This window comes from Poecilia reticulata, chromosome 1 (genome assembly GCF_904066995.2).
Source record: "Poecilia reticulata chromosome 1, P_reticulata-male-v2, whole genome shotgun sequence".
NCBI lineage: Eukaryota > Metazoa > Chordata > Actinopteri > Cyprinodontiformes > Poeciliidae > Poecilia > Poecilia reticulata.
This window is the reverse complement of record NC_088830.1, coordinates 5,961,007-5,986,977: the sequence shown is the minus strand read 5'-3', so window position 1 is coordinate 5,986,977 and position 25,971 is coordinate 5,961,007. Positions and strand designations below refer to the sequence as shown.

At 38.3% G+C, this 25,971-nt stretch overlaps 2 protein-coding genes across 3 annotated transcripts; one reads left to right on the top strand and one right to left on the bottom strand.

Annotated features, from left to right (window-relative positions):
• Positions 1 to 1,600: 1,600 nt before the first annotated feature.
• On the top strand, positions 1,601 to 8,402 carry LOC103480888 (uncharacterized). Its single transcript, XM_008436121.3, has 7 exons — positions 1,601 to 2,066; positions 4,423 to 4,615; positions 4,694 to 4,769; positions 5,509 to 5,659; positions 5,739 to 6,071; positions 7,626 to 7,715; positions 7,815 to 8,402. Exons 1-7 carry the CDS (start codon positions 2,012 to 2,014, stop codon positions 7,883 to 7,885), a joined length of 969 nt encoding a protein of 322 aa, XP_008434343.2. The 5' UTR covers positions 1,601 to 2,011; the 3' UTR covers positions 7,886 to 8,402.
• A 962-nt stretch (positions 8,403 to 9,364) lies between these two features.
• ubn1 (ubinuclein 1) lies at positions 9,365 to 16,861 on the bottom strand. Of its 2 annotated transcripts, none has more exons than XM_008436230.3 (13): positions 16,492 to 16,861; positions 14,998 to 15,087; positions 14,829 to 14,924; positions 14,461 to 14,592; positions 13,486 to 13,565; positions 12,811 to 13,411; positions 12,262 to 12,332; positions 11,674 to 11,803; positions 11,467 to 11,591; positions 10,344 to 10,427; positions 10,131 to 10,274; positions 10,014 to 10,064; positions 9,365 to 9,927 (listed from the first exon to the last, which is right to left on the bottom strand). In XM_008436230.3, exons 1-13 carry the CDS (start codon positions 16,732 to 16,734, stop codon positions 9,528 to 9,530), a joined length of 2,247 nt encoding a protein of 748 aa, XP_008434452.2. In that variant the 5' UTR covers positions 16,735 to 16,861; the 3' UTR covers positions 9,365 to 9,527. The 2 variants fall into 2 exon arrangements, with proteins under 2 accessions (XP_008434452.2, XP_008434525.2); XM_008436303.3 differs by having other exon boundaries at positions 13,486 to 13,541.
• Between the last annotated feature and the right edge of the window lie 9,110 nt (positions 16,862 to 25,971).

Genomic DNA, 25,971 nt, shown 5'->3' with positions numbered 1-25,971 from the left:
CGAGTTGGTGAATTTAGTGGAATAGCCCTTTAGTGAGTCAGTCTCGTAGCGATAATCCTCTCTCACTATTAAGCCATCATAAAACGGGCCTAAAATCTGAATTAAGGTGGGAGTTGTAAATTTAGTATGTTTATGTATCTTTTAAAAAATGATCAAAATACTTAAACGGGAAAATAAACTTTAGCGGTTAAGTAGCCGCATAAGCATAAAATATTTCCTTTGGTGGAAGCAGACGGGATCTGACCCTGCTGGGTACGAAACGGAGCGAATTACAAAAGATTACCTACACATGAACCACATCTGGACCGAAATAGCCTGCGGTTTACTTTATCTGACATATTTTCGTGACTTTTTTTACGCATACGAGCCTGTGTGAGAAACGTCTTAAAGCTGCTATAAATAAATTACTTTTCTTTTCAGGTGAAAGCAATTATCTTTACATGGGTATGAGAGCAGACTAAAGCAGAAATAAGAGGTAAAACTAGACTAGTTTTCCTGTTGAAGGGGCCTATTGATAAAAAACGCCTCGAAGGAAAATAAATGAATAAATCAGGTCGTTTTTACGTACCTCTGCGTCAGCACCGCTGGACTGTCTCTGTGAGAGGAGAGCGCAGCCACAGGCAGATTCTTAAAACAGAGTCTTAAAAAATCCTGACAAACTTTCCCCGTCTGCCTTCAGCACAACTTGTTGCTCCGAAAGACAGGCCCGTGGCAGTTCACGCAAAAATATGAATCTATACTGCTGGCGATACAGAAAAGGAAATGGCGGCGGAGGATTTTTCTTTTCAAGTTTCGGTTTTGAAGAGCAAACAGGAAGTTACATTACTTGGTGAAGAGGGCAAAGAGCAGTTTGACTGGTGATTACACCAGATATAATATAGATAGATAGATAGATAGATAGATAGATAGATAGATAGATAGATAGATAGATAGATAGATAGATAGATAGATAGATAGATAGATAGATAGATAGATAGATAGATAGATAGATAGATAGATAGATAGATAGATAGATAGATAGATAGATAGATAGATAGATAGATAGATAGATAGATAGATAAAAGTAAAGTAAAAAAAAAATGTAACTTCAAATCTAAAAAGTGTGGCATGCTTTTCTAATCGGCTTGTACAAAGAGTTCTTTGTACAAAAGCCTGTAAGTTAAGGATCAGCTGAAAATGTTTCTGCGTATGTGTTCATCAGCTTAGGGCATGCAGCCAACAGGAGGAGGAGCTTCATGCTTGTAGGCGGAGCTAGGCCCACCCAGGCGTTCACACAGCTGAATGGTTGGCACGGGAGATTTAAGGATTTCTCAAACATGCATGCAGAATAAAATCAAGGCAACACCACATGAATGTTTTTGATGAGGGAATATAATTAGAACATCATGTAAAGCTCAAGAAAGTAGATTTTACGAGACTGAACACACAGCTAAACCCAAATATTCCTAATAAAATCAGTGAACCATAAACCATTAGAGTAAAAAAACAATTTGATGTAAGAGGGAGAACTGCTGAGAAAGTGTACTTATATGTGCATAGCGCACATTTTTTTGTGTGTGTGTGTGCGTGCGTGTGTGTGCGTGTGTGTGTTTGTTGTGTTTGTTGTGTTTGTTGTGTGGACAGCTGATCAACTGTCCAGGCCATGTGTGTCACTCAGAAATACACTCAAATGCTAACTCAAATCTTCCCCTCCAGTGCAATGCTGCAGCATTTCACTGGATTATTCTTGACCCTCCCTTCCTTCCTCTCCTGATATACCAGCAGAGAACGCCCAGGGTGGCTTCCAGAGCCCTAGAGCAAAAGGAACCGCCTGATCATCAGTCGCAGAACAAGCACACACACACACCCATATACACACACCCACCCACATTTTCATAAAAAGCCTGAAGCACCCTGTTGTTTTCTCAGAGCTCTTGATTCAGGGTCCCAGTCAGCATCATCTGAGGATCAGTTTTCAGTTTTTCCTTTTAGCAGAAGCAAAAAGCCTCGGAGTGAGGGAACGCAGGAAAGGATGTGTGCAGCTGGATGGTCGCTAACGCTAGTGCTGATTCACCTTGTTGGCTCAGGTGAGTTAAAGGAGCTTGGGATGAGCAAAGTGAGAAGGAGCTGGACAACTTTTCCAAGGAACAGGACAGATGATGAAAGCGTAAGATCTGAAATGGGGATTGTTTGTTTTGGTTTGGTACATATCAAAAAGATCGGGTAAGATGCACACACTCGTAACAGGTGGACAACGTGTTGACTTTATATGGATTTTAAGTAGACCAAAAAAATAGAAACTGCAACCATAAGAGCTTAAATCAGAAGTGGGTAATCTGTGCTGTATTTATTGCCAAATATGAAAGCAAAACTATCTGTAAATATGTCTGAAGGATATTTCATCTTTAACTTAGAAGTTAAGAAAAAGAGTCAGATTGTTTGTGAAATTGACACAAAACAGATTGAGTCAATTTCTCCTCCAACTAGAAGTTATGTGCCTAACTTAATGGATTTTAAGACTAAAAATTAAAATCCAGAAATTGGTAAATCAACTGACATATTTTAACATTAAATTTGTAACCTTTACGTTATTGTGAAATTTTTAGAATTACACAAATAACAAAAATGGCTCAATCAATCAAGTTTATCTGGATAGCACATTCCAGCAACAGGGTAGTTCAAAGTGTTTTGCAACTTAAAAACAGAATGATGAAAAGTCATAAAAACAACAGTCACCAATTTGAGCAGAGCAGTGAGGAACATTACATTTTGTCGAGTGCCATCATCAAAATCAGCATTAAGACATCAAATATGCTGGTTAGTGTTTTCATTTATCACGGTTCAAACAGGTGGGTTTTAAATCTAGACTTAAAGGAACTTAGAGTTTCAGCTGCTTTGCAGGTTGGATGTAAAACATCTTTGCTCCAAGAAATGAGTGTATAACTTTATAATGCATTTTTTTGTTTTTGTTTTTGAATTTGAATCCCAAATTCAAAATAGCTTTATTTAATACAGCCACCTCTCTGACTGAAATAACTAAAAAAAATAAAATAAAATAATGATTTCAGTTAATTTTTCAAGGCTAAACGGTGCCCCAGCAGGCTGATGAAGGGGGAACTGGACCCGTAGCGTATAATCATTCTGACAGCCAGTCCGTCTGCTGTGGGTGAGATCATCAGATAGGAGAACAGTCTCGGGGTTCGCTGGAACAATGGCCGATCCACAAAGAGGAGTAGGTTCTTTTGACTTGGGCAGGGTGTCCTTCCTTCCTCAGAGGAACACGCTGGGTGGACTCGGCCCGCCAAGAAACAATGGCTCACAACAGATCAGCAGAATGGGTAATATTTCACTAGGTGGCAACATTCAGTTGACCCTGGCCTTCACTATGCAAAGGCAGGAGATTCTGAGTCATGAGGTCATGCCTCACAATGCCAAAGTAAATAGACGGAGGGATGCATTGTTGTATTCATAAATAGGTTGGAAGTCAAGGCATTGTAAAGGCTTGTAGAATATAACACGGATGAGCATAACATGACTGACGTGGTTCAGTTTGTAGATCTGAACACAGTGGCTTCCTAAAGTATTCACACCCCTGGAAGTGTCCCATATTTTGTCACATTACAACCACAAACATAGTTCATTGGAATTTAGCGGAAAACACAAAGTGATATACAATGGTGAAGTGGAAAGAAAATTATACACAATTTGAAACTTTTTTTTTTTTTTTACAAATAAAAAACTGAAAAGTGGAGTGTGTAAAAGTATGCAATCCTCCCTGAGTCAGCACTTTGTGGAACCACTTTTGCTAGCGTTCCAGGGTTTGTCTCTGCCAGCTGTGCACGGGGAGTGACTGAACATTTTTCCTCATTCTTCTTCACAAAAGCAGTTGCAGCTCAGTTAGGTTAGATGGAGAGGAAACAGACGTTTTCAGACCTCGCCACACGTTCTCGTTTTGGTCTGGACTTTGACTAGACCATTGCACACAGTTTTTCATTTGCAATCTTCACAATCGTGTACCTTTGTGTCTTCTGTGTCAAATTCCAATGAATTCAAAGATTGAATGAAGTTTGTGGTTCTAACGTGACAAAACATGGAAAAGTTCAAGGGGTATGAATACGTTTCCAAACCACTGTATAATTTGGGTTTAAAAATTTGTTTAAAGTTATAGCAATTTTAGTAGATGTAAACTTTACTAAATGAATCTCTCTATAAATGGTTTTGGAAATTCCAGTTAATCTAAAATAATATTAAGAAGTTTAGTCTGATTTAATGTCAGTGAAGGAATAAAACTCATTTTCTGGTTTTAACAGTGTATATACCTGGTTTCAGCTGTCTCTACTCTATTGTTTTGTGTTTTCAATTCAATTCCATTCAAAAATACTTTATTGATCCCAAAGGGAAATTAAACGTTGTAAGTCATTCTCTTGCTCTTTGTTCCCTCAGCTTCCTCCTCTCCCACCATAGCTCCTCCTGCCTCACATCTACCATCTCAGATATCGCCCCCCTCTCCTTCACCAACTGGCCCCCCACCCTCAACTCTTGGCCTCCCACCCCTGACCTCCACCAGCAGCTCCATGGAGCTGATGACCATGGCGAGCTGCAACCTGCGGATTTCGCCTTCAACTCTTGTGGTCAGGTAGGGCCTAAATTGAAAAACTGGTTCTAAAAAAAAAAAGAAAAACAGAACCTTTTCCAATAAACTCTCCTGCTTCAGGTTTGGAGGTCCAGCCACCGCTAACTGCTCGAAACCAAACCATGGGTATTCTATGATGGGCTGGGAAAAACTACCGGTAAGACAGAGACTCCCTGGCTACGATGTCATGCTAGGTAAAAATGAGATGTCTGGAGTTTTAATTAAAAGACAATGAAGGCTTCAGAATTTTAGAGTTTTGAATAAACCATATTAGTGCTTATATATTAAAGCAGACATGTTTATATGTTGCTGATGCTGCTTTTACTTGTTGCATGAATTCCCATGTAAGGCCGGCCTAAGGCACATGTGATTTTATCGGCTACGTAGGGCCTCCACTCCACCGGGGGGTGCCCAAGAGCAAAAGGCTAGCAAAATAGAATACATATATATATAAAAAATATATATATAACAATGAATAATACAAACGAAATGCTTTTAAACATGGAAAAACAATTTTTATATCACTTTTACATTTGGTACAGATAATAGTTTAATTTCTTCCCGTTTCCTGCTGCCTCTATTGGAGAATTATATGAAACTTGTTCACTGTAAATTCAGTGTTTATCAGCTGATGTTGCTTTCAAGCACTTAAAATAATATGGTACACTTAAATATCACTCTGTATTTAAGAACTCATTTTTTTATTTTGTTTGGTACTCCTGTAATGTTAAAATCAGTAGCAATAATGTCAGTACGTTGTATGTTACACACAGAGTATAGAGCCTACATTTAGGCCAATAAGAAATAAATCAATTAATCGCACAATAAATCAAAACAAGCTCAATAATTTCCATTTGTATGATTTATTGTTTTTTCTATGTTCTCTCTACCAAAAGAAACAAACACAGGAAAGTCCAGTTTTCACAATGGAAAGTTTCCTGGTGTGGAGTGTGGACAGCGTGACTGAATGGAGTCTTAGCCCAGAATGTTATGCAGTGTCTGAGGAGGGAGGGCAGTGCAGCAGTTCTCTTTCTGTAATAATCTACCGTGAGTTCTTTTTTTTTTTTTAACCATATGAGAAAATCGAAGGTTTTTAAGTTGCCTGACCCTCTGTCTGCCTCCACAGAGCAACCAAAATCAGTCTCCATTCGGTTTTTGAATCACACCGGCCCGATGTATGAGAGACAGCAGTACATTCTTCAGTGCACAGTTGAGGACGTCGCACCCGTGGAAAACCTGGTGGTGACTTTCTACAAGGGACGGACGGCGCTGGCTGAGCTCCGCTCCAACAGGACCGCAGAGAGGACTCCAGTGAAAGAGAACTTCAGTCTGCTTGTCGATCCCTGCAGAGGGGATGATGGAGACCAGTACTGGTGTGAAGCGAAGCTGGAACTGGGGCCTTCAGGACCACAGCAGCCGCCAGCAGAGAGGTCACAGAACATTAATGCGACAGTCCTCTGTGAGCGAACTCTCAGCTGAACATCACAACTAAAATGTTTCACACTTTAATTTGATTTTATGTGTCAGAAATACATAAAGCAATGTTACAAATCTGCAGAAAAAAGATTCAAGGTTGTTTAAAATGTTTTACGAATCAAATCCGTAAAATGTAAACAGTAAAAGGTAACAGTAGATGCATTTCCATAACAAAAGGGCGCAAATCTTTCTCACTACTCTGCTAATGCCGAAAAAAAATAATTTCACAATTGGGCTGTTTCCAATAAATAAATAAAATTATAATCACATGTGATTAAGCTTGTTTAGGCGACAAGTCAATAAAAATCATGGCAGCGGCAGATGTAAACATGAGATATATTCAGAACTCAGTCATGGCTCTAGCGCTCATCACCAATCAGATGAACGTCAGCATTTTATTCTGTGGATCAACCAACAACTTATAACCTTACTCTAGAATTTTTAGTCAGTGATTTTACATAAGAGCTATGGATTCAACAGGTTGGAATGACACACAGGTTTCTTTTAACTGTATGATGCAGCGGGAGCTCTGGTTGAGCCAGCTGCACACTGGGAGAAAAAAAACAAACCATCTTCCTCCTACTACTTCCTGTTGTCTTCAGTGTTTCTGCCAGTGGTAACATCTGTCTGTTGATCACATGACTTGTGATGCAAAAATGTTTCCATTGCAGTTTTGCGACATCCATTTCAATATGGCTAAAACATTTTTTTAAAAACCCACCTCATCCTAGCACAAAAACTTACATTGAAAAAGGTGGTTTTTTGTGTTTGTTTTTTTTTTTTCAAAAAAGTGAATATATTGTAATTTCAATTTGTGCACGTCTATATCAAATAGATACAATTACTTGTCAGCCATGAGAATTAAAAATGTTATATCTGCAGCTGACAATGCAAGACAAACAGAATAAGATTTCTTACATATGAGTTTTTTTTTTTTTTTGCAGTGTCATGTAGTTTAAATACAGACAGTGAACAGAGAGGTCACTCTATTCTGTCATTCCAGGATAGCTTTGGAGCGCTCCTCTTATCCAATTTTAAAATTATTTGAACTACGCTAAATCTGTGAGAGTACTGCTCATTAACATCTTATTTGAATACAAATTTGACATTGAAAGTACTTATCAGCTTTAAGAATTGAGAAAAAAACAGTTGTAAAGGAAACAATATTAATAGTTTAAAAAAACATTATGCGCCGAGTGTTTTATTTTTATAAGATTAGCCAGAAATCACTGATCAGTGATTTGTTCTAGCAATTCCTTGCTAGAACAAATGAGGAAATAACAATAAACAGCAGATAGATCATTAATGGATTTGAACATCTCAGAGTACAGGAAAGTTGGTTGGAGTAGATGGAAATGGAACCAAGTAGAGGGATGAAAACCTGTTAGATATGACTACATTGTCTTCGCCTTATCACATAAAATCTGAATAACATGCAGCAAAAGATTGAAATGAGACAAAAATGTCAAAAGTTTAAGCTTATGCATGTTTTTGAAACCATGTCAAATCTAAATGCCATTTGTTCCTCTCCCTCAAGGGGACCCAGAAGATATTCATCCATCCAAGCTCCACATGGAAAAAAAACCTTTAGACTGTGAAGTTCAAAACCAGCCATTAGGAGGAAATGGTAATATTCAGAATTAAACAGGTCGTTTCACTTCCAATGTTTAGATCTCATTCCCCATGAAAAGGAAAGACTTTATATTTATGTCCATTTCTTTTATAGGAACTACAAACAGATGTCGAGGATGCTTGTCATTGATCGCTCTTCTTGCTCATTTGATCAACTGGCTGTGAAACTTGAGAGAACAAACCAATTCCCGACTTGGACTGGTCCTGATGTGGGAAACGCATCCCAGAAGATCCATCATCATCAGTCCTCGGTGTAACAAAAAAAAATTTAATTTGTGTGTCTTTTTCCTTTATATGTTCATTATAAAGACCTCAAACACCAGGTCAAGTCCCAATAAAAGCAAAATCTGCTCTAAAGAAAGACCCACTGCTAAGGTACATGTTCTGACAGCAGACCAACTCTTGCTCAAAATGTTAAATCCCATTTTTATGAATGCTGCTTTGAAGATATTTAATTTTGTGAATTCTAAGTTTTGTTGGTTGTTTGTTTTAATTCATATCCAATGTACATATTTTTAGTCTGCATTCAAATGTAAAATTTGCCTTCAGGATCAACTTTTCATGTTAACTGAGACATGCTTCTTTTAATCTAAAGCATCGGTTACATTTTGTTTTGTCATAATAACTTCATTTATGATACTTGGAGTGTTTGTAAAATACAGAAATTAACCCTCAACAGAAATGTTTGTCTCAACTGGCCATCTTTCTTGAATTTAGTGTATTGTTCAGAATCAATTTCTTGGGTCAACCTCAAACATCTTCAAAGCAACAGCCTTCATTGTGACACTAATCTTAAGCAAACTTATCCAAACCGCTGACTGGTTTTAGAAAAGTGATTTGTTTAGACAGGATCCTAAACATGCCAATAGTTGCGTTTCCATTAACCATTTGAATAGATGAGAAACAAGCCAGTTGAAAGGACACTTTCAATTAAAGGTTTCAGTGTCGGAATTAGGTGGGGGAGGTGGTTTCCGTATTGAAATTGGTTTATTTTGTAAAACTACATGATTTACATCAGGGGTGCCCACAGTCGGTCCTCTAGGGCCGGCGTCCTGCATGTATTAGTTTTCTCCCTAGTGGTAGCAACAACCTCCTCAGCAAGTCAATGTTCTCCTTAGGCCTCTAATGAGCCATCATTTGATGCAGGCGTGCTAAACCAGGGAGAGAACTAGAACATGCAGGATGCCGGCCCTCGAGGACCGACTTTGGACACCCCTGATTTACATGAACAACCTGATATTGCTGCTGGAGCAAACTACAAAAACAGCAGTTTGAGGATGATGGCAGAGCGTGTTTAATGGCTTTTCACAAGTACAAACTTATTCCTGTCTGATTTTAATTGTCTTTTTCAATTGAAAAAAAAAATTGTAAAAAATTCCAATTGCGAAAGTGTTTGACATGACTAGAATAAAGTTTTGGGCACGCGTGTAATGAAAATGCAGCTAACGGAAGCCAGAAAAGTCATGAGTAAAACCCTTCACCGATTCAAGTTTGTTCATCTCTTTTCCAAAGTTAACCCAAGGTTGATCCTGTTGCCATTTCCATGACATCATGAGTACATCAAGATGTGAAGGAACACTGCGTACACAAAACATCATTCAATATTCTGATGTTGCTCAGCAACAAGTTTGAGTCCTTCAAATGTCCCATTTGCAGCTTTATTTAGTTTTAATAAGGTGAATTACAATCAGACAGCACTGACGACAAGTCATGTTTCTCACAATGTCCAATTCAGAACTGTCCAGAAATGTAACAGTAATCTTTCAATATTAAGAGGTTCAGGCAATACCTTGCATAAAGGTTAAATTTACTGTCCGTTTCTAAGTTGAGAGACTCCAAAAGATTTGATATCTCCAACCTGCAACAGCTTTGACAAAACAACCTGACTCTCAGGGAAATTGATTGGGCTTGAGTGAGGTGGTGGAGGAGGAAGAGGAGGACTTCTGTCGTCCGTCCCCACACTCCAGGGCTTGAAGACCGCCGCTGCCAAGTAGTCCCTGGAAAGAGCGAGGGGCTGCTCACAAGCCAGTGCCTGGTCGGCGAGGATATCCAGGAGGGAACATCCGGGAGTCTCTGGAGGTCCGTCTGCCTTTGGAGGAGAGAAGGAGACAGAGACGCCCGACTCCACCTTCAGTGCTTCAGTCCCCTGAGTGCTTCTGCACCTGTCTGGACGCTTCTCAGTTTGACAGCTCTTGGCCTTGTTTACTCTGAACATATGAGAATATGCACATCATTCAAAAACCATCTAAAACGATTTCAAACACAATCCAAAGAGTTTGCTGGACTTTCTTACAGGAGCGAAGCAAAGAGGCCCGACAGCTTCCTGCTCTCCCTCATCAGCACCCTGAAATAACAATGAGGTAAAAATCTCTCTTTTATTAATGTGGCAGGTTTTGAAATGGCAACAGACCTGGACTGCATCCATCCTTTAGGCCAAAGAGGTTTCACTTCATTGTCAAGCACAATCTTCATGTACTCTTCAAGCTCTTGCCCTTCTTTCCCCTCCTTTTGACATGTCGCCATTTTCTCTTTCAACAAGAGACCCAAGCAATCTCTACATGTTATGAAAACAAGTGTTACAAGAATTGTCCACATTTCTCCTCAGATCTGTGTAGCAGTCCACCTGATCTCCTGATTCCATTTGAATAACTTCTTTGGAACAGCTTTTCTGGCACTTTTCTCCACCACCCTGTCCTCCTCCGTTTCCCTGAGACAGATTTGGAAAGATGGATATGCTCAGCCTCCAGTTATATACATACATAACACAGTGTATATAGTCTGTCAAAGTTTGGACAGTTTATTTAAAATCAGTCTTCTGATTACTCTTACATTCTGTGTGCAGCATTAGTTTGACGCTATGAAAGGCCAATGGGATTTTGAGTCGGCTACCAAAATGTCAACATTTGTCAAGCAGTAGAAACTGAAATCAGCTTAAATAATGCATTTTGGTGAAAACTTGATTTAGACAGTTTTACTTGCACGACTCAAAAAGTTAATATTTGGCTTTTGGGTAAAATTTATGGAAAGTGTACTTTTCCCTATGGCAGTCTGATGGACTCAAATCTAATCTTTTCACCACTCAAGGGGGGGTGTATTTGTACCACACCTATATGTGGTACTGAATCTGGGACACATCCGATAATTTTCAAAGCCTCTGCAGTCTGAAGAGTCATGTTGCATTTTATCCAACTATTACATCATTGAAGCGAGACATAGTTCTGCAGCAGAAAAGATTTGGTAAACCTGGATGTAAACGATGGCTGAAAGTCATCTTTCTGAAAGCTCTGAAGTTCTGAAAGTGTCAGTGATGTGCATCATACCACTACCCCACCACTCTTGGCTCTGACTACACATTCAGACTTCTCCATAGAATTTGCCATCAATGTGCAGCAAATTCAATTGTTGGCTCCCACATATAGAAATGGGAGGCAGGTAGGAACAGCATGTCTGCTTGGTGGACACATTTTAATGCGAATGATAGACATTGCATATGCAAACTTCACAATTCAAGGAAGCAAAGAAAGGTTGCATTCAATATGACAAACTATAATAAATAATGTGATTAAAATAATAAAAAGGGACATGGAGGGTGTATTTTAGACTTTGTATCTGATCAGGACATCTCTAGTGATACCAGATTTCAGTTTATTATGAAATGTCCTCCAAAAGATTAACATTCCCAACTTTATATGAGTAGTGTACTTCAACAGTGCTGGCAACTCATAAAAATAAACTTAAGAACTTACTTTGAAGTCTTTGCTTGCTCATAGGCTTGGCAACTTTCCTGGAAACAAGCCACCTGCTCTGGCATTGACCTGTCGATGGCCTCCTTAAGTTGCTGCAGTTGATCTTCTGCACCAGGAGTTTCCTCCTTAAAAGTTAGATGGGGTTAAAAACAGACGTCCTACACCACTTATAAAGAAATATCATTTCAGTTCCTAAAACACACTCACTTCATGTGTGAGCAGCAGTTTCTTGACTCGTTTCATCAGAGTATCTTTACTGCAGGGCATGAAGGAGGACAGGTGCTTGTAGACCTTGGAGCGAAGCTGGCTACTCTGCTCCTGACACTGCAACTCAATACTGGAGCAAGAAACAGGAGCAGAACGCCACACTCAATACAAACTAATACAGACATACCAAATGTTAAACATTCAAGGTTGAGATATGCACTTAAATCTGCCGAGCTTGATGTTTGACAGTGTATTAGCAGCTTAATTTAAGTGTGCTGCATTTAGTAAATGTCTTATTTAGCTTTTAAGAATGAAACCAGGATCAGCTGCAACAGTAAAGCTGAATAGCAATACTGGTTGTTCAGCTTTACAGCTTCTATATATTAGGATACTTTGGCTTGTGAAATTTCCCTAGTTTACCTTGCTTATGTTATTTCACCGGAAAAAAAAGAAAAAGAAAAGGTATCAAGTAAAATCACAACAGTACTGATGTAATGATTCCTTGGTGTTTTGTAGTTTCAAGTATATATTTAAAAAAAATGCTAGTACAAGACAATTTGAAATTACGCATGTTAGGGATTAATTTACTTGAGCAGAATTGAGTTGATATCAGGACTGAAGAACTTGAGTTTTGACTCCCCCTCCGATGTCTTGGCAGCCTAAAAAAATAAAACATAGGTCTAACATCTTTTCATTCAAAAAGGTTCCAGTGATACACACACAAAAAGACAACAACTGTGACACAGGCAAAAAGAAGCTAAACTGATCAGCACAATATCGCACACACACACACACACAAAAAAAGCTATGCTTTTAAAAATATATATATACATATAACCAAGTATTTTTGGTCTAATTTCTAGAGTTAACCTCTTGGTACACTTGAGATAAACTAACTTATAAGTAACTTTTCAGCAAGAAAGGGCTTTTTTAAATTCAGTTCTTTAATATTTTTGAAAAAGAGATTTCACTTGTTACATGGGAAAATGTCTTGTTATAAGTGGAATAATCTGCCAGCGGAACTAGTAATTTTGCAACAAAATTCACTTCAAAACAAGCCAATACATCTTGCTTAAAAGTTAGTTCTGAATTGGTTCCCCCTAAAAAAAATAAAAATAAAAAATTCACACATCTTACCGTCACCAGGCTCCTAATGCTGTCCTCCAGTTCTGGGGGAAGTCCCTCAGGCAGTGGGGCACTCTGAGTCAGAACCACAGGACCGGGGTCAGCCTGGAGCTGAAGTTGCTCTGAGTGAGGCGTCAGGAGCAAGCTGGTCTTTGTGGTTAAAAGTTGGGATTCACCTTCAGACTGAGCGTTCTGCTGGATCTGATCATCTGATCTGATGTTAAGTTGTGCTTCAGCAGCTGTTTGCAGAAGAGATTTTGGCGACAGAGACTCTTCGCTAGCCTCCAACAAAGAGTCCAAATCTATGTCAAAATCCACCGTGCTGGCCGCTTGGATCAGAGCATGATCATTGGTGGAGCCGATCAAACTGAGGAGAGGGTCCGTTAGAGTGGAGTTGCCTCCCCCAGCTGCATCTGCTGGGAACGTGGAGGCCGGGGTCGCCGACTCTGTTACAGCAGCCGTTGTCGTCGTCGTCTGGCGTGCCTTCCCTCGTTTTTTCCGCTCCCTTTCCTTCTCTCGCTGAAACTTCTTCAGCATGCTGGTGACGCTCAACGTCTTGGCCTTTTTCTTCTTTTTGAGTTTTCCTTCATCCACCCCCAGTTTGGACTTAGTGCTACAAAGTCATGATTAAAAGGTCAAAAGCTTTCAAATTTCAGATGGGAGTTTATCGACTCTGGTCAAGCGTACCTTAAATTTGTGTTGGTCTTCATCGCACCAAGTGCCTTACCCCGTTTCTTTGGATTCTGCTCAATGTCAAGTTTACGTTTCTGATGATGTACAGCATTAATATATACACACACACACACCAGTGCTCAAATTGCAAGATGGTGAAGACAGTTTGGATATCAAATCTCAATTTCCTATTTTCCCCCCAGAATTCAAGATTAGATTAGAAGTGATGGTTGAATTTTCAGGCCAACTGTCCCCAGTGGCCAGATGATTCAAAACTCAACAAAAATCTAACACCATACCTAAAGGCTACTAGTTCACACCAACACCTCTCCTCTTAATGCACGATCAAAGTTGGTACTTTTAGTATAACTGAAATGCATAAAAATAAAGTCAGCGCAGTGACACAAAAGAGATAAGACCTTTTGGATGAGACAATTGGCACAAAAAAAAGACCGAAAAAAAAAGTGTCAGACTTCCAGCTGACAACAGGAAGCCTCAGCAAATCATAAAAGTTGCCGTATTTAAAAGGATCAGTATTGCAAAAAAATAACTGAGCTTTACATCATGTTATAAAGTTATCACCCTCATCAAAAAACATTCCTGGAGTGTTGCCTGGAATATGCACAACACTGAACCTATAACAGAACTGAACACACTTTTTCTAAACTGAAGTTGAAAATCTTGTTGTGAAGTTAAGCAGCAACATTATTTCAGGAAGAAGCTCCAAGATAGTTACATTTAGATAATGGTAGTCATGAGAAGTGCTATACAAGATGGGGAAAAAAATAATTAAAAAATCAGCTTAAAATCTGGTAATTTTATAGTCATTTTGTCTTCAAATTAAAGTTACCACATCTGCACCTTAATGCAAGTCCTCAGTTAAAGAAAAATCTCAACTAGAATCTCCATCAAAACTTTATAGAAACTGGAGCTTGGAAAACCGCAATGAAAAAAAAACAAAAAAAAAACATTAAAGCTAACAGCACTTACTTTAGTTGGTTGAAATATTCCCTCATCTGTTGAGTCGTCTGTGTCAGTGGCCTGACGAAAGTGCAGCATGCCCGAATTCACATAGAATCCACCAAATTTAGTGGCAAGGGTGGACGGCACAAACTCGTCGTACTGGGCAGGAATCAAAAAGGAAGTGTATATAAAAACACATGCCATTGTGTTTTTACGTGCACAATGAGGAAAATTAATTAGGTGAAGAACTGAAATGAATGTCTAAAGTCTATTAAATAGCCTCAACTTAAATGTACAAGACTTCCCACAAATTGTGCTATCCTGGACTCAAGATGAGAGAAATGCAAAAAAACAAAAACAAAAAAAAAACAAAGCTATAGTGAAAACAGACTCACTGCCTCAGAGTTGTCAATGAAAGAATCCTCATCATCATATCCATATCCAATGTCAAGCAGATCCTCAATGCGATCTTTCTTCTTATGTTTGCCTCCCTGAAACACCCAAGTCATAAGCAGGTCAGTTTTAAAATAATAATAATAAAAAACGTCAGTCATTGATACCCACATATTTTTCTTCTGACTTTCTTGCGACAGCAGCAGCTTCTTCGTGTTCTTGCCGTTCTTCCAGTCGGCTCAGTGGGACGCCGTCCGTTTGCTGCAACATTAATTATAACGTCAAAACAAAGAGGAAAAACAGTCTGCCTTCAGCTACACTGAGCTAAATTTCACATTTGCAGCTTTTCAACATTAGACAGTGATAGACATCAATTTAATAAAATAGGCAAGGTTATCTGGAGCCCTATGTCTTTGTTCTAATAAATTGTAAAGGTCAACTGACTGTTGAGAAAAATCTTGCAGAACAAAATCTCATTAAATGTTACAGAGAGGCTTTTGAATATTTACTAAAACTTAAGGTTCTTAAGTTTTAGTAAGTTAAATACTTTGCTTCACTTGGCAAATAATGAAATTGTAATCAGATAATTCAAATTCAGATACATGTGGTTGTAATAGGCCATGTTGAAATAGGCTATATTTGACTTTACCAGTTCATAAATTACAGACCATTTATTCTTAAACACGGGGAACCAATTTAATACTTTTTCTTCTTTTTATTTTTTCCTTTGGTTTGTTTTGATTGCATTTCCCTCCAGTTCATGTAAAGCACATTGAATTGTCTTGTTGCTGAAAACATGCTATATAAATTACCTTACCTTTCATAGAATAGTTGTACAATAGTGCAGTGTTTGTGGGATTTTGCCTGTATGCAGTGATGCACATTGCCAAAAAGACTCAAAAATACAACTTCACGTATTATAGCAATATATATAGGATTTTAATAAATTATCTTTATGGAAAAAATTTTTTGACTACATTGTTGGTAAATTTGAATAATGTGCAGTTCGCAATGGCCGCTTAAAAAGTTCCTTGAATCCCATTTAAAAAAAACAAACAAAAAAAAACTTTTTGCCATAATTTATCAGACTCTTAAAACAATTTATATTTTTGTGGCTGGGCATGGTTTACCCTCCATACAGGCAACAAGCCATATAATCCCTTTCTTTTCATAATTTACAACGACTGCACTTGCTCCGTTTAATAATACATTTTTTCTTAAAAATCTAAGTTTAAAAACATATTTTAAATATTTAGGTTATAAATACCTTACAATATCACAATTATACAATATACACAATTAAAAAATATTAATTTTATAATGCTTATTTAATATTTAACGCTTTGGAGTAGCTTGTCAATAAATAACCAATTTCCCCTCGGGAATCAAAAAAATATATTCTATCCAATTCTCCCACACCAGCCTGTTATCAATTTTCCCCGGGTCACGCGCAGGCTGACGTTAAGAAATGGACTCACGGATGCTAAAACTAAGTATTTAGTATTGGTTACTATGGTGAATTTGCACAAGAACGTGCGAGCTGAATGCGGCCTTATTCCTTCAAAAAGTCAGTAACACGGTCCAATTCAGTACAACAAAGATTAATTTAGAAACATCCAGTTAATTAAGAACACATCTCGTTGTTAAAACAGGATGTGAGCCCACCTCGTTCTCAACCAGCTCACAGTAGTTAAACTCTGGAAAGATCCTCTTGTCGGGCTCAAACAACGTGAGAACCAGCCGAACAGTTTCGGTGACAGATGGCGGGGCTGAGCCGGAGCCGGAGCCGGTTCCGGTGTCCTGCGGAACAACAGGGGAACCCTGCAGGATGGAACCCCGTGCTTCAGAACCAAATGAACCGACGCCACAGCTCAGAGTGGTGAGCGGGACTCTCCGAGACTCGGCCATTATCTGAGACGCACCGACGGCAGAGTGTGTTTTAATTTGAACGGTCTTCCTCCTGGAAGGGTCCAATTAACACCAAGCGGAAGCAGGTGTGTGCGTCTGCTTCTGGGCACGCGCTCAGCCTCACTTCGAGCCAATGCTGTAGCTGCGATATGCCATTGTATGAATTTGTTTTTCTGTGTCTTTACTTTACTACTGTGGACTGATTTGTTTATATTCGTTTCCTTATTATGCAGGAAGGAATTTACTTAAGATTTATAATTCTATCTGTTCTCAATATATGTTTTGCTTTAATTTGTTTTTTAAGTTATTTTTGTAAAGCACGTCAGCTGTCTGGTTGGCTGTTTTTTAAAGGTTATTTAACTCAATAAATTATTTATTTATTTATTTATTATTATACCAATACATTTTCAAGAAATAGGGTCAGAATTAAAAGGTTATGTTTATATTGATGATTATGCCTTACAGCTCTGCGATGGACTGGCGACCCGCCTCTTGCCCGAAATGTCTCCCTGGAGATAGGCACCAGGCCCCTCCAGACAACACTAGGACAAGGGTGTAAGAAAATGGATGGATGGATGCCTTACAAGTAATTAATGAATTCTTTCAGAAAATTATCATGTTACACAAGATTATTAAAAGTATTTTAGAAACGGTACAAGACACAGTCTATTGACAAATGCCAGTGTAATGAAGAGAAAATGCATGTTAAATTATTTATTTTTTACATTAATTAAAAAAGTCAAGATGTGCTTAGCAGTTTTTTTTAAGCTGGAATAAACACTTTAAATCATTATATGGAATCCAAGCAAAATATATATTTTTTTCATCTAAGTTACAAAGAAAATATTTTTTATAGTAGTCGATTTTATCAGATGTATCTGACACTCGAAGAAAAGAATGTCTTCTTCTGTTTCACAGTTGAAATTTTGACGACTGAGGGCAATACACATTAATAACCACAAGAGGGTGCTACAGATCCATCCATCCATTTTCTTACACCCTTGTCCCTCAGTGGGGTCAGGAGGTGCTGGTGCCCATCTCCAGCTAACGCTCCGGGCGAGAGGCGGGGTCACCCTGGACAGGTCGCCAGTCTGTTGCAGGGCAACACAGAGACACACAGGACAAACAACCATGCACACACACACTCACACCAAGGGACAATTTGGAGAGGCCAAATAACCTGACAGTCATGTTTTTGGACTGTGGGAGGAAACCGGAGTACCCGGAGAAAAACCCATGCATGCACAGGGAGAACATGCAAACTCCATGCAGAAAGACCGGGGCCGGGAATTGAACCCAGAACCTTCGTCCATACCCCCACCCCGACATATAAAATCCTAGAGTTTCATGGAACATTAATCCAAGTATACTATTTATTTGAAATTTAAAAAAAAAAAATTCTTAAAATTAAATTTCTTAAAAATAAACTTCTATAACAACTCATCAAATGTATTTAAAAACTTCTATCCTCTTGTTCTTTCCTTTGTTTTACAAAGCTGATATGAGAACGTGCTGACTTTCTCTTAATTGACGTTTGCAATTAAGATTTTGTTTTAGATCCATTATTGTTTCATGCAGGTGTTCTGCATCAAAGACGACTTCTGCTCACAAACTAAAAGTCCAGCAGCGGCCTTCATTTCAGTCAACACCAAAAAAAAGACGTAAGGCAAACATCCGATCACTCAGCAGACAGACAAAATTTGATTCCAACAGCATTGAGTAATTGTGAATTGGTGAATCGCATAGCTATTTAGGACTTATTTATATTGCTAAAGGTAAAAATGCAAGGAATATTCAGGTTTTACAAGCCAGATGTAAAAACTGAAACAGGAATATACAGACAGTCATTGTCACCATTAACTTTTGCTTCAGAATTAGTAGTTTTGAGTCGTAAAGGTTAACCTCAGGATCAAACATATATTGCTGAACGTTTTACAACTCAATTTCAACTTGAAAGCTCATGTACGGTGATAGTTTGGGGCCATAAAGTTTGTTCAAAAGAAAAAGAAATAACTTTAAAAAAAAACAGAACATTTTTTTTAAACTATTTTTCAGTTTCAAGTTTTGTTTTCAGCTCCATTTTTTCCTGTTTGAAATCCTTTTTTTTCAGTTTCAATTTCTTTTTCTTTTGAACAAACTTTATGGCCCTAATTTAGCTCCATATTCTGTTGACCTCAACATTGATGTGGCAGAATTTACAGTTTTTTTCTTCATTTTAGAGTTTAAACATGATGATCTGTGTTTTTATTGTGTAAATGTTTATATAAAGTCATACTCAATAAATTCAACTACGCACGAGTCTACGTTTCGGATTAAAATAACCTTTAAGCAGGTATTAAACATATTTTCATTAAGCTGTCATTTCCTTTGTTTTTTTTGTTTTATTTTTATTAGTCTGATGTAAAATTCTGATCTTAAATGTTGTGTTTTCATTAGCTGTTAGCAGAAAGTCATCACAATTAAGATAAATAATGGTGATAAAGCATCTAAGTAGGTGATGAACTTAGTGAAACAAATGAAATATTCAATAATATCCTATTTTATTGAATGGGTCTGAACACATGGCCCACTTCTAGGTGGCATCTTTATTTTATTGATTACTGTTACAGTTCTGGCAGGTTTGGTGAATGCAAGGTAAAAAAAAAAAAAAAAGAATAAACTTGTCACATAACTTGATCTGTGTTTTTTATGTTTGCAAACAAACTTCATTATTTATTTATTTTCAAATAAATATCAAAACAGCAACTTCCTGACTTTTCCAGCCTGCAGTGAATTGATTTTGACAGTAACAATGACGGGATAATTGCAATCTGTCACCATACATTCGGTGTTAGGGTATCACAAAATAACCAGTCCAAACCTAATTCCCTCCACACACACACACACGCACACCCGCACGCACACCCACACACACACACACACGTGTCTCTGTTCTGCATAACACACACGCTTCTCCACTTTGTAATTATAAATGAATTTCACGGTGTGAAGCTTTTAATGCAAATAATATGGATCTCTTTTTTCTTTTTTTTTTTCCAGCCGCTCACCAACAGGACTGAGTGTGTTGATCCGAGTTTGTGTGTGTGTGCGTGGGTGTGTTTGCGTGTGTGTGTGTGTGTGTGGGCGTGTGCGTGGGTGTGTTTGCGTGTGTGTGTGTGTGTGTGGGCGTGTGTGCGTGCGTGTGTGTGGGTCAGATTGTTTGACTGGCCTTCCCTCTCAAACGAGTTAATGGGATGGAAGCTATTTGCCTCCCTAAGCTTGAAGATGCGAGGCTGAGCAGAAGTGTTGAATTAAAAACGAAGGAGAAGGCGTCAATAAATTTGCACGGCACAATGAACTAAACACACCAGGGCAGGACAAAGGCAGACAGATGGAGACGGCAGGGGTATCATGGGTCCGTGTGTGTGTGTGTGTGTGTATGGTGGTCTGGTTGGTGACAGGGACCCCATCAGCGCAGGATCAGAGCAGGAAAATTGGAGGACAATGTTGGAAGAGTGGCGTTTGCAGGGGGTTGGGGGGGTAATTTATGCCGATCAGGGAGGCGGCGTCCCAGAGGTGCATAATTTACTCATTCATTAACTAGACCAAACTAGAGCCAATATTAATTAACTCCATCCTCAGCGCCTCTCGCCCTGCCGAGCACATGCTTTGTTGTCAAGCGGCCGCAGCGTTTGTGGAAGTGAGGGCTTTAAAACGAAGGCACAGCGGGCCAGAGGGCGAACCAGGCTGGAAGGAGATGTAGAGTTCCTGAAAGTGATGCTTTTAGAGAGAGAAAATGACTAATGATCAGGGTTTAGAATGTTTTAGTTTTCAGAATTTTGCTTCTGCTTATTTTCACTCGTGCAACATATACTTTGGACTAGAATGTTTCAACTTAACTTGCTTATTTATGACTTTACATAAAATTGAGACTTTGAACCGACAAGGAATTTGTTTTAAAACTACTGCAGATGTAGGTTGTTACTTTGAGATACTACTCACGTAATCTGGTTTTTTACAGAGCTTCTCACACCCGTAAACGTTTTCACATTTTATCACCTTACAAGTTCAGACTCCAGGTTCTCTGGTCAGATAAAACAAAACATGTCATTTCTTAGCAGGGCCGGCACAATATTTTTTGGGGGCCTTGGGCAGAATATGATTTAACCCCCCTGCCCCTGCCCACCTCCTCTTACTGCATCACCATCATTGACATTGACAGCGTTTCAACACAGATTTGGAGGATAGGCGGTGGAGTCTAATGGGTCAAGCTTCAAATCAATCACTGATAATTGGTTATTTACTGAGATGTGAACAAACAGAGCTCAAACACAAAGGCAGTGTAGCCACGACAACACGACAATCAAACTATGGATTTTTTTTTCTTTGCACTTTTACAAAGCAAAGTTAAATGCTAAGTAAAATTCTTTTAATTCATCCAGGCTGAAACCATTAAATAAAAATAGGTTTCTTATTTCCAAACAAAAGCTAAAATTCTAGATCCATGGTTTGGGTTAAAATTTAAGCGTTTAAGCAAACTGTTCTATTTAACTAAATTGTAGAGAAGATTTGGAAAGTGATCTTCATGGATGCCCTCCGTTCAGTCTGAATGAGTTTGAGCTGTTTTACAAAGAAATATCATCAAAAATGTCAGTTTCAAAGTTACTATTTCTGTAACAAATAATAATAATAATAATAATAATAATAATAATAATAATAATAATAATAATAATAATAATAATAATAATAATAATAATAATAATAAACTTTCCAACTTTCTTTCCACATCACAATTATATTGTGCATTGACTTCACATAAAAAATATTAAATTGCAAATTGCACCAAATGAAATATCAGGTTGTGTCTGAACTTTTAAATTATTTTTTTCTTACTTTAAATGGAAATAGATCATTATGATCATCTCTTTAGGAGAAACACCCTCTGTTCTTCTCAAAGTTTTTTATACTGACTGCTTGGAAGCTGGAGGTTTTTTATTTATTTATTTATTTTAAATGCTGTTCTTAAAAAGGCACCTTTACTTTTCTTGGTGCTTGTAATTGTTTTTTATAAGCACTGGTGACTTTCAAATTCAATTTCCCCAGCAATAATCAACAGGTCAATCTGAAGCCTCTTCACTTTCAGAAACATTCATTCTTACACTTTCAATTTGTTAGATTTCTGCTTAGTTGAAATAAAAATGTATTATTACAGTTTACTTTTTTTTTAAAAAACGCTTCTGATAATAACATTAATAATAATACACTAAGAGGGAAAGGTGACCCTGTGGTTTTTAATAAATGTGGGAAAACGCTTTCTTCCACTGTCCTCCACTTGGTGGCGCTCCTCCCCTGACACTGCCTCCCGCTGTCAGGCCCTGCTAACTTTGATTAAGGTTTAAATTGGCTGAATTTAATGAACGTTGCCTAATTAGGCAGGATAACAGCTTTAATTGATAAGTAATTATTTGCCACAAATTGTTATTAATTCTCCAGCTCTGTCATGTAGTGTTCTAACTCTAAAACCCTCCTCTATCTCCCCCCCTCTCCTCTATCCCTCCAGCCCCCCCAAAGCAGAGCAGCATTTTTTTTTCTATTTATGTAAACAAGCAGGGGTAAACAATTAAACATATGCTGGGATGGGATATTCCGCAGGGCCTCATCAGGCTGCGCTCGGCAGAAAGCACAGTTTAAGGGAAATGATTTGCTCTCATTTGTAAATTTGAGCAATAATTGTCTGAACTGTTCTGACATGTTGGGTCGGCGCCACCTGCTTCAGGCTGGCACGTCTAAAGAGGCAGAAAGGCTGGAAAATAGGACGAGGGATCCGAAAACGAACCGGAGAAGAAGAGAGGCTTTGACCATCCAGAGAATATGTGAGTCAGTCGCTATTTGTTTTTATACGACATCTAATTTTTAGGATATCACGGTAATAAATTGGGACGATGAAATGCACAGGTCAACATCATTTCCTCTCTCATCTCCAAGCTCCACTCCTCGGGTCCACAAACTCTCCTTGAGTTATCAAAATAGTTTTGGCAAGATATAGAAAAAAAAAAAAAAACAACATTTTGAAGCAAAGAAGTTGAAATAAATGGTATTAATTGAGATTTGAAAATCAAAACCCTTTGTAAATCAATAATGCTTGAAGTTTTTATTCTAAGAGATGCAAGGAGTGTTGGCAAATACACTATAGAGAAACACTAATTCAGTCTCAATAATCCTCGTTCTAGTATCTTGAGGCTAAAGGCTAAATGCTAATCTGAAAAGAAAACAACACGTCAACACTAGATTTAAATACTGTGCTGAAACCAACATAGATCGTTTCAAAACTTTTCTGTCTTTTGGTGTAACATAAAGCTAACACCAGAAGTTTGCATACCCTGTAAAAGATAAATAACAGGTCAGACAGACCCTGTCAGAAACAACCAATCAGAGACAGGAGGAGGGTCTTAGCGCTGTTAATTATACGTACGTGCTGCTAAATGTGCTTATGGCATGAAAGCAGCTTACCATTACAGGAAAGCTGATGGTCTACCATCATCAGTGGCCATGGCAACTAGCCTTAAAACTCAGGACAGGCTTTGCTTTCGGGAAGAAACTGTAGAGCAGCAGAGAGTGAAGGTGGCATACTGTCATGGCACAAATATGTGAAAAAATTAATATAATATATATATGTGTGTGTGTGTGTGTGTGTGTGTGTGTGTGTGTGTGTGTGTGTGTGTGTGTGTGTGTGTGTGTGTGTGTGTGTAGGCCATCCAAAGTTGTTCAAAAACACAGCAATCTGGTTATAAACTTATCCATTTAAAAAAAAAAGTTATATTCTTTCTCTCGTTATTCTGACATTTAACAAAAAGAAAACAATTTAGATAATCTAAATAAAGGACCTAAAGTTGGGAAAGAGATGTTCTTTGTGATTGTTGTATTGTGATTTTGGCGATAGTATCGATACAATATTAGGGTTAGGAAAGTTAGGAAAACCTGGCGTGAAGCATCAAACGGTCTCAGTTATTTAATGTCAGAGTCCGCAAACCGATCCGACTGAGCCATTCATCAAAGTGATTTTAAATGAGATGCAAAATTTAAATGAACCGGCTTCTTAATTAAAACATCCGTCCTCGTTCACAGAGCGGCTCTAAGCTCTGAGCTCCTCGGCGGAGCTGCCGGTGTTTCCCCGATCCCCCTCCTTCCTCCGCCGTGCCTTCATTCCCAGCAGATGGTTTTGTCGGGCTCCAGTAGCCAGTGGCCAAATGGGCCGATCCATTCTTCCTCTTACATGCGCTACAAGCCCATCAGCTTCCAGCACTGTCTTTTTCTTCTTCTTCTTCTTCTTTTTCTTCTTTTCTTTATTTTTCTAAACCACCGCTTCCTCTCGGACACGCGCGCGCGCGCGCACACACTTCCGATGATCAAGATATTATAAGGTTGCTAGGTATTGATTGGGTGGCTTAATGCGCATGCAAATTCTTAGGAGCCCGTGCATGAAAAATTGGCATCCCCAGTCCTCAAATTACTATATTTTGAAAACGTTAATTTGCATAGCAGATTTCCCTGAGGGGTAGGGGGGTTAATTAGGTCTATTTCCGTGCGGCTTGTGCCAAGACAGCCAAGGAAAAAGGACGGTGGGCAGAAGAAAGAGAAAAGAGGGAAAAGGAGGAAAGAGGAGAGCGGGGGAGGGGTGAGGGGCTCACTGGGTGATAATTAAAGTGGCATTTTGGAAGCTATCAAGCATCAAATTTGGGGGCTTAAAAAGGGGAAAAAAAATTATGAGGAAGTAATGAGTCAGTTTTAATTGAAACAGAAGAGAAACTTTTGGGGTTTTTTGTTACTCTTTAACATAAATATAGCATTTTTCCTTTGTGGCTAAGGGAAACCTGACAGCTTATTTAAGAGCTGTTTTCTAAGTCTCAGAATAACGGAGACAGAAAACAGTTTGAATTCCTCTCCAATATTCTGCCACTAGTGAGCTCTAAATTAATTGGAGGAGGTTTATAATTGGATGGAGTGAGGGAGGGAAATACCCTTATGGAGAGAAAGTGGGAAATTTCTTCTTCTTCTTCTTTTTTGCAAATAATCCAAATTTCTTTTCCAGTTTTGGAAAATTGTCCCTAGATGGAAAAACACACGCACACACATGTGCGAGGAGTTAAATGTCCAAAACTTTTCATCATAGTTTTCACACAAACACAACAGCAGGGCTGTGTAAAGTGTGGCCCTCTAAAGGACTTTGTCCGGCACTAAGCAGAATTCTGGAATGTGGAGAAAATCTGACCTGCAAGGACTGGAGGAAACTTTTTTTTTAAATAACAGGTAGAGCAACATTTTCACAGACAAATAAAATCATCCTAAAATATTAATAAACATAAAATAGTTTCCAACAACAGGTCACTGCTGAAAATGACCATTTGTTCTCAATCAACTTACCTGGATAAATAAAGGTTATATAAAACACACAGAAAAAAATAGTATGAGGTACCAGAAAAAATATTTATTGTGTATTATTGTAATTTTGTAGCAAAATGAACCACAAACATCCAGTCACTCTTACTTCAAAGACAAAAACTTTATTGTAGCCCCCCAGAAGCCTTCCAGGACTAGAAAACATTGACTTAAGTCATAATGACATGATGGTCCTAGTCCTGTTTTAATGTTTTGGTCTACAAGGATTTAAAGATGCATTTTCAACAAAACTCTGGCTATATTGTTTTTCTCAATAAACATTTTCCATATTTAGTTTATTTTTGAGAAGATAATAAAAATAAAGCACCCAACATAAAGTCATGGTGCTATGAAAATACACTCATACGAGAATAAAGTCATAATATTGCGAGAATAAAGTCACAATAGGTATGACTATTTCACAATGCTGCAACTTTTTTCCCGTATTATTTCAACTTTATTCTCGTATGACTTTGATTTCATAATATTGCGACTTTATTCTCATAATATTATGGCTTCATTCTCTTACTCACATTTTTTAACATTTTCTAATGTTAAAGGTAAAAAGTTTGGACACCACTGCACTCCCGTACCAAAAACAGTTTCCTAAAAATGAATGTAGATTAAACTCTTAATTATCAACCAATCGACCAAATAATGAGCAGACTCCATTTCAGCTGGTTAAAAATTAACTCCGAGGCAGTAATTGAGTAATTAATTCTCAACTGCTTCACCTTGGGTTGCTAATTAAAAATAACCACAGCCTGATTCCTCCTCTGATAGGGGGAAATCACCGGGTTGATGGCTCAAAAGAGATTCTGA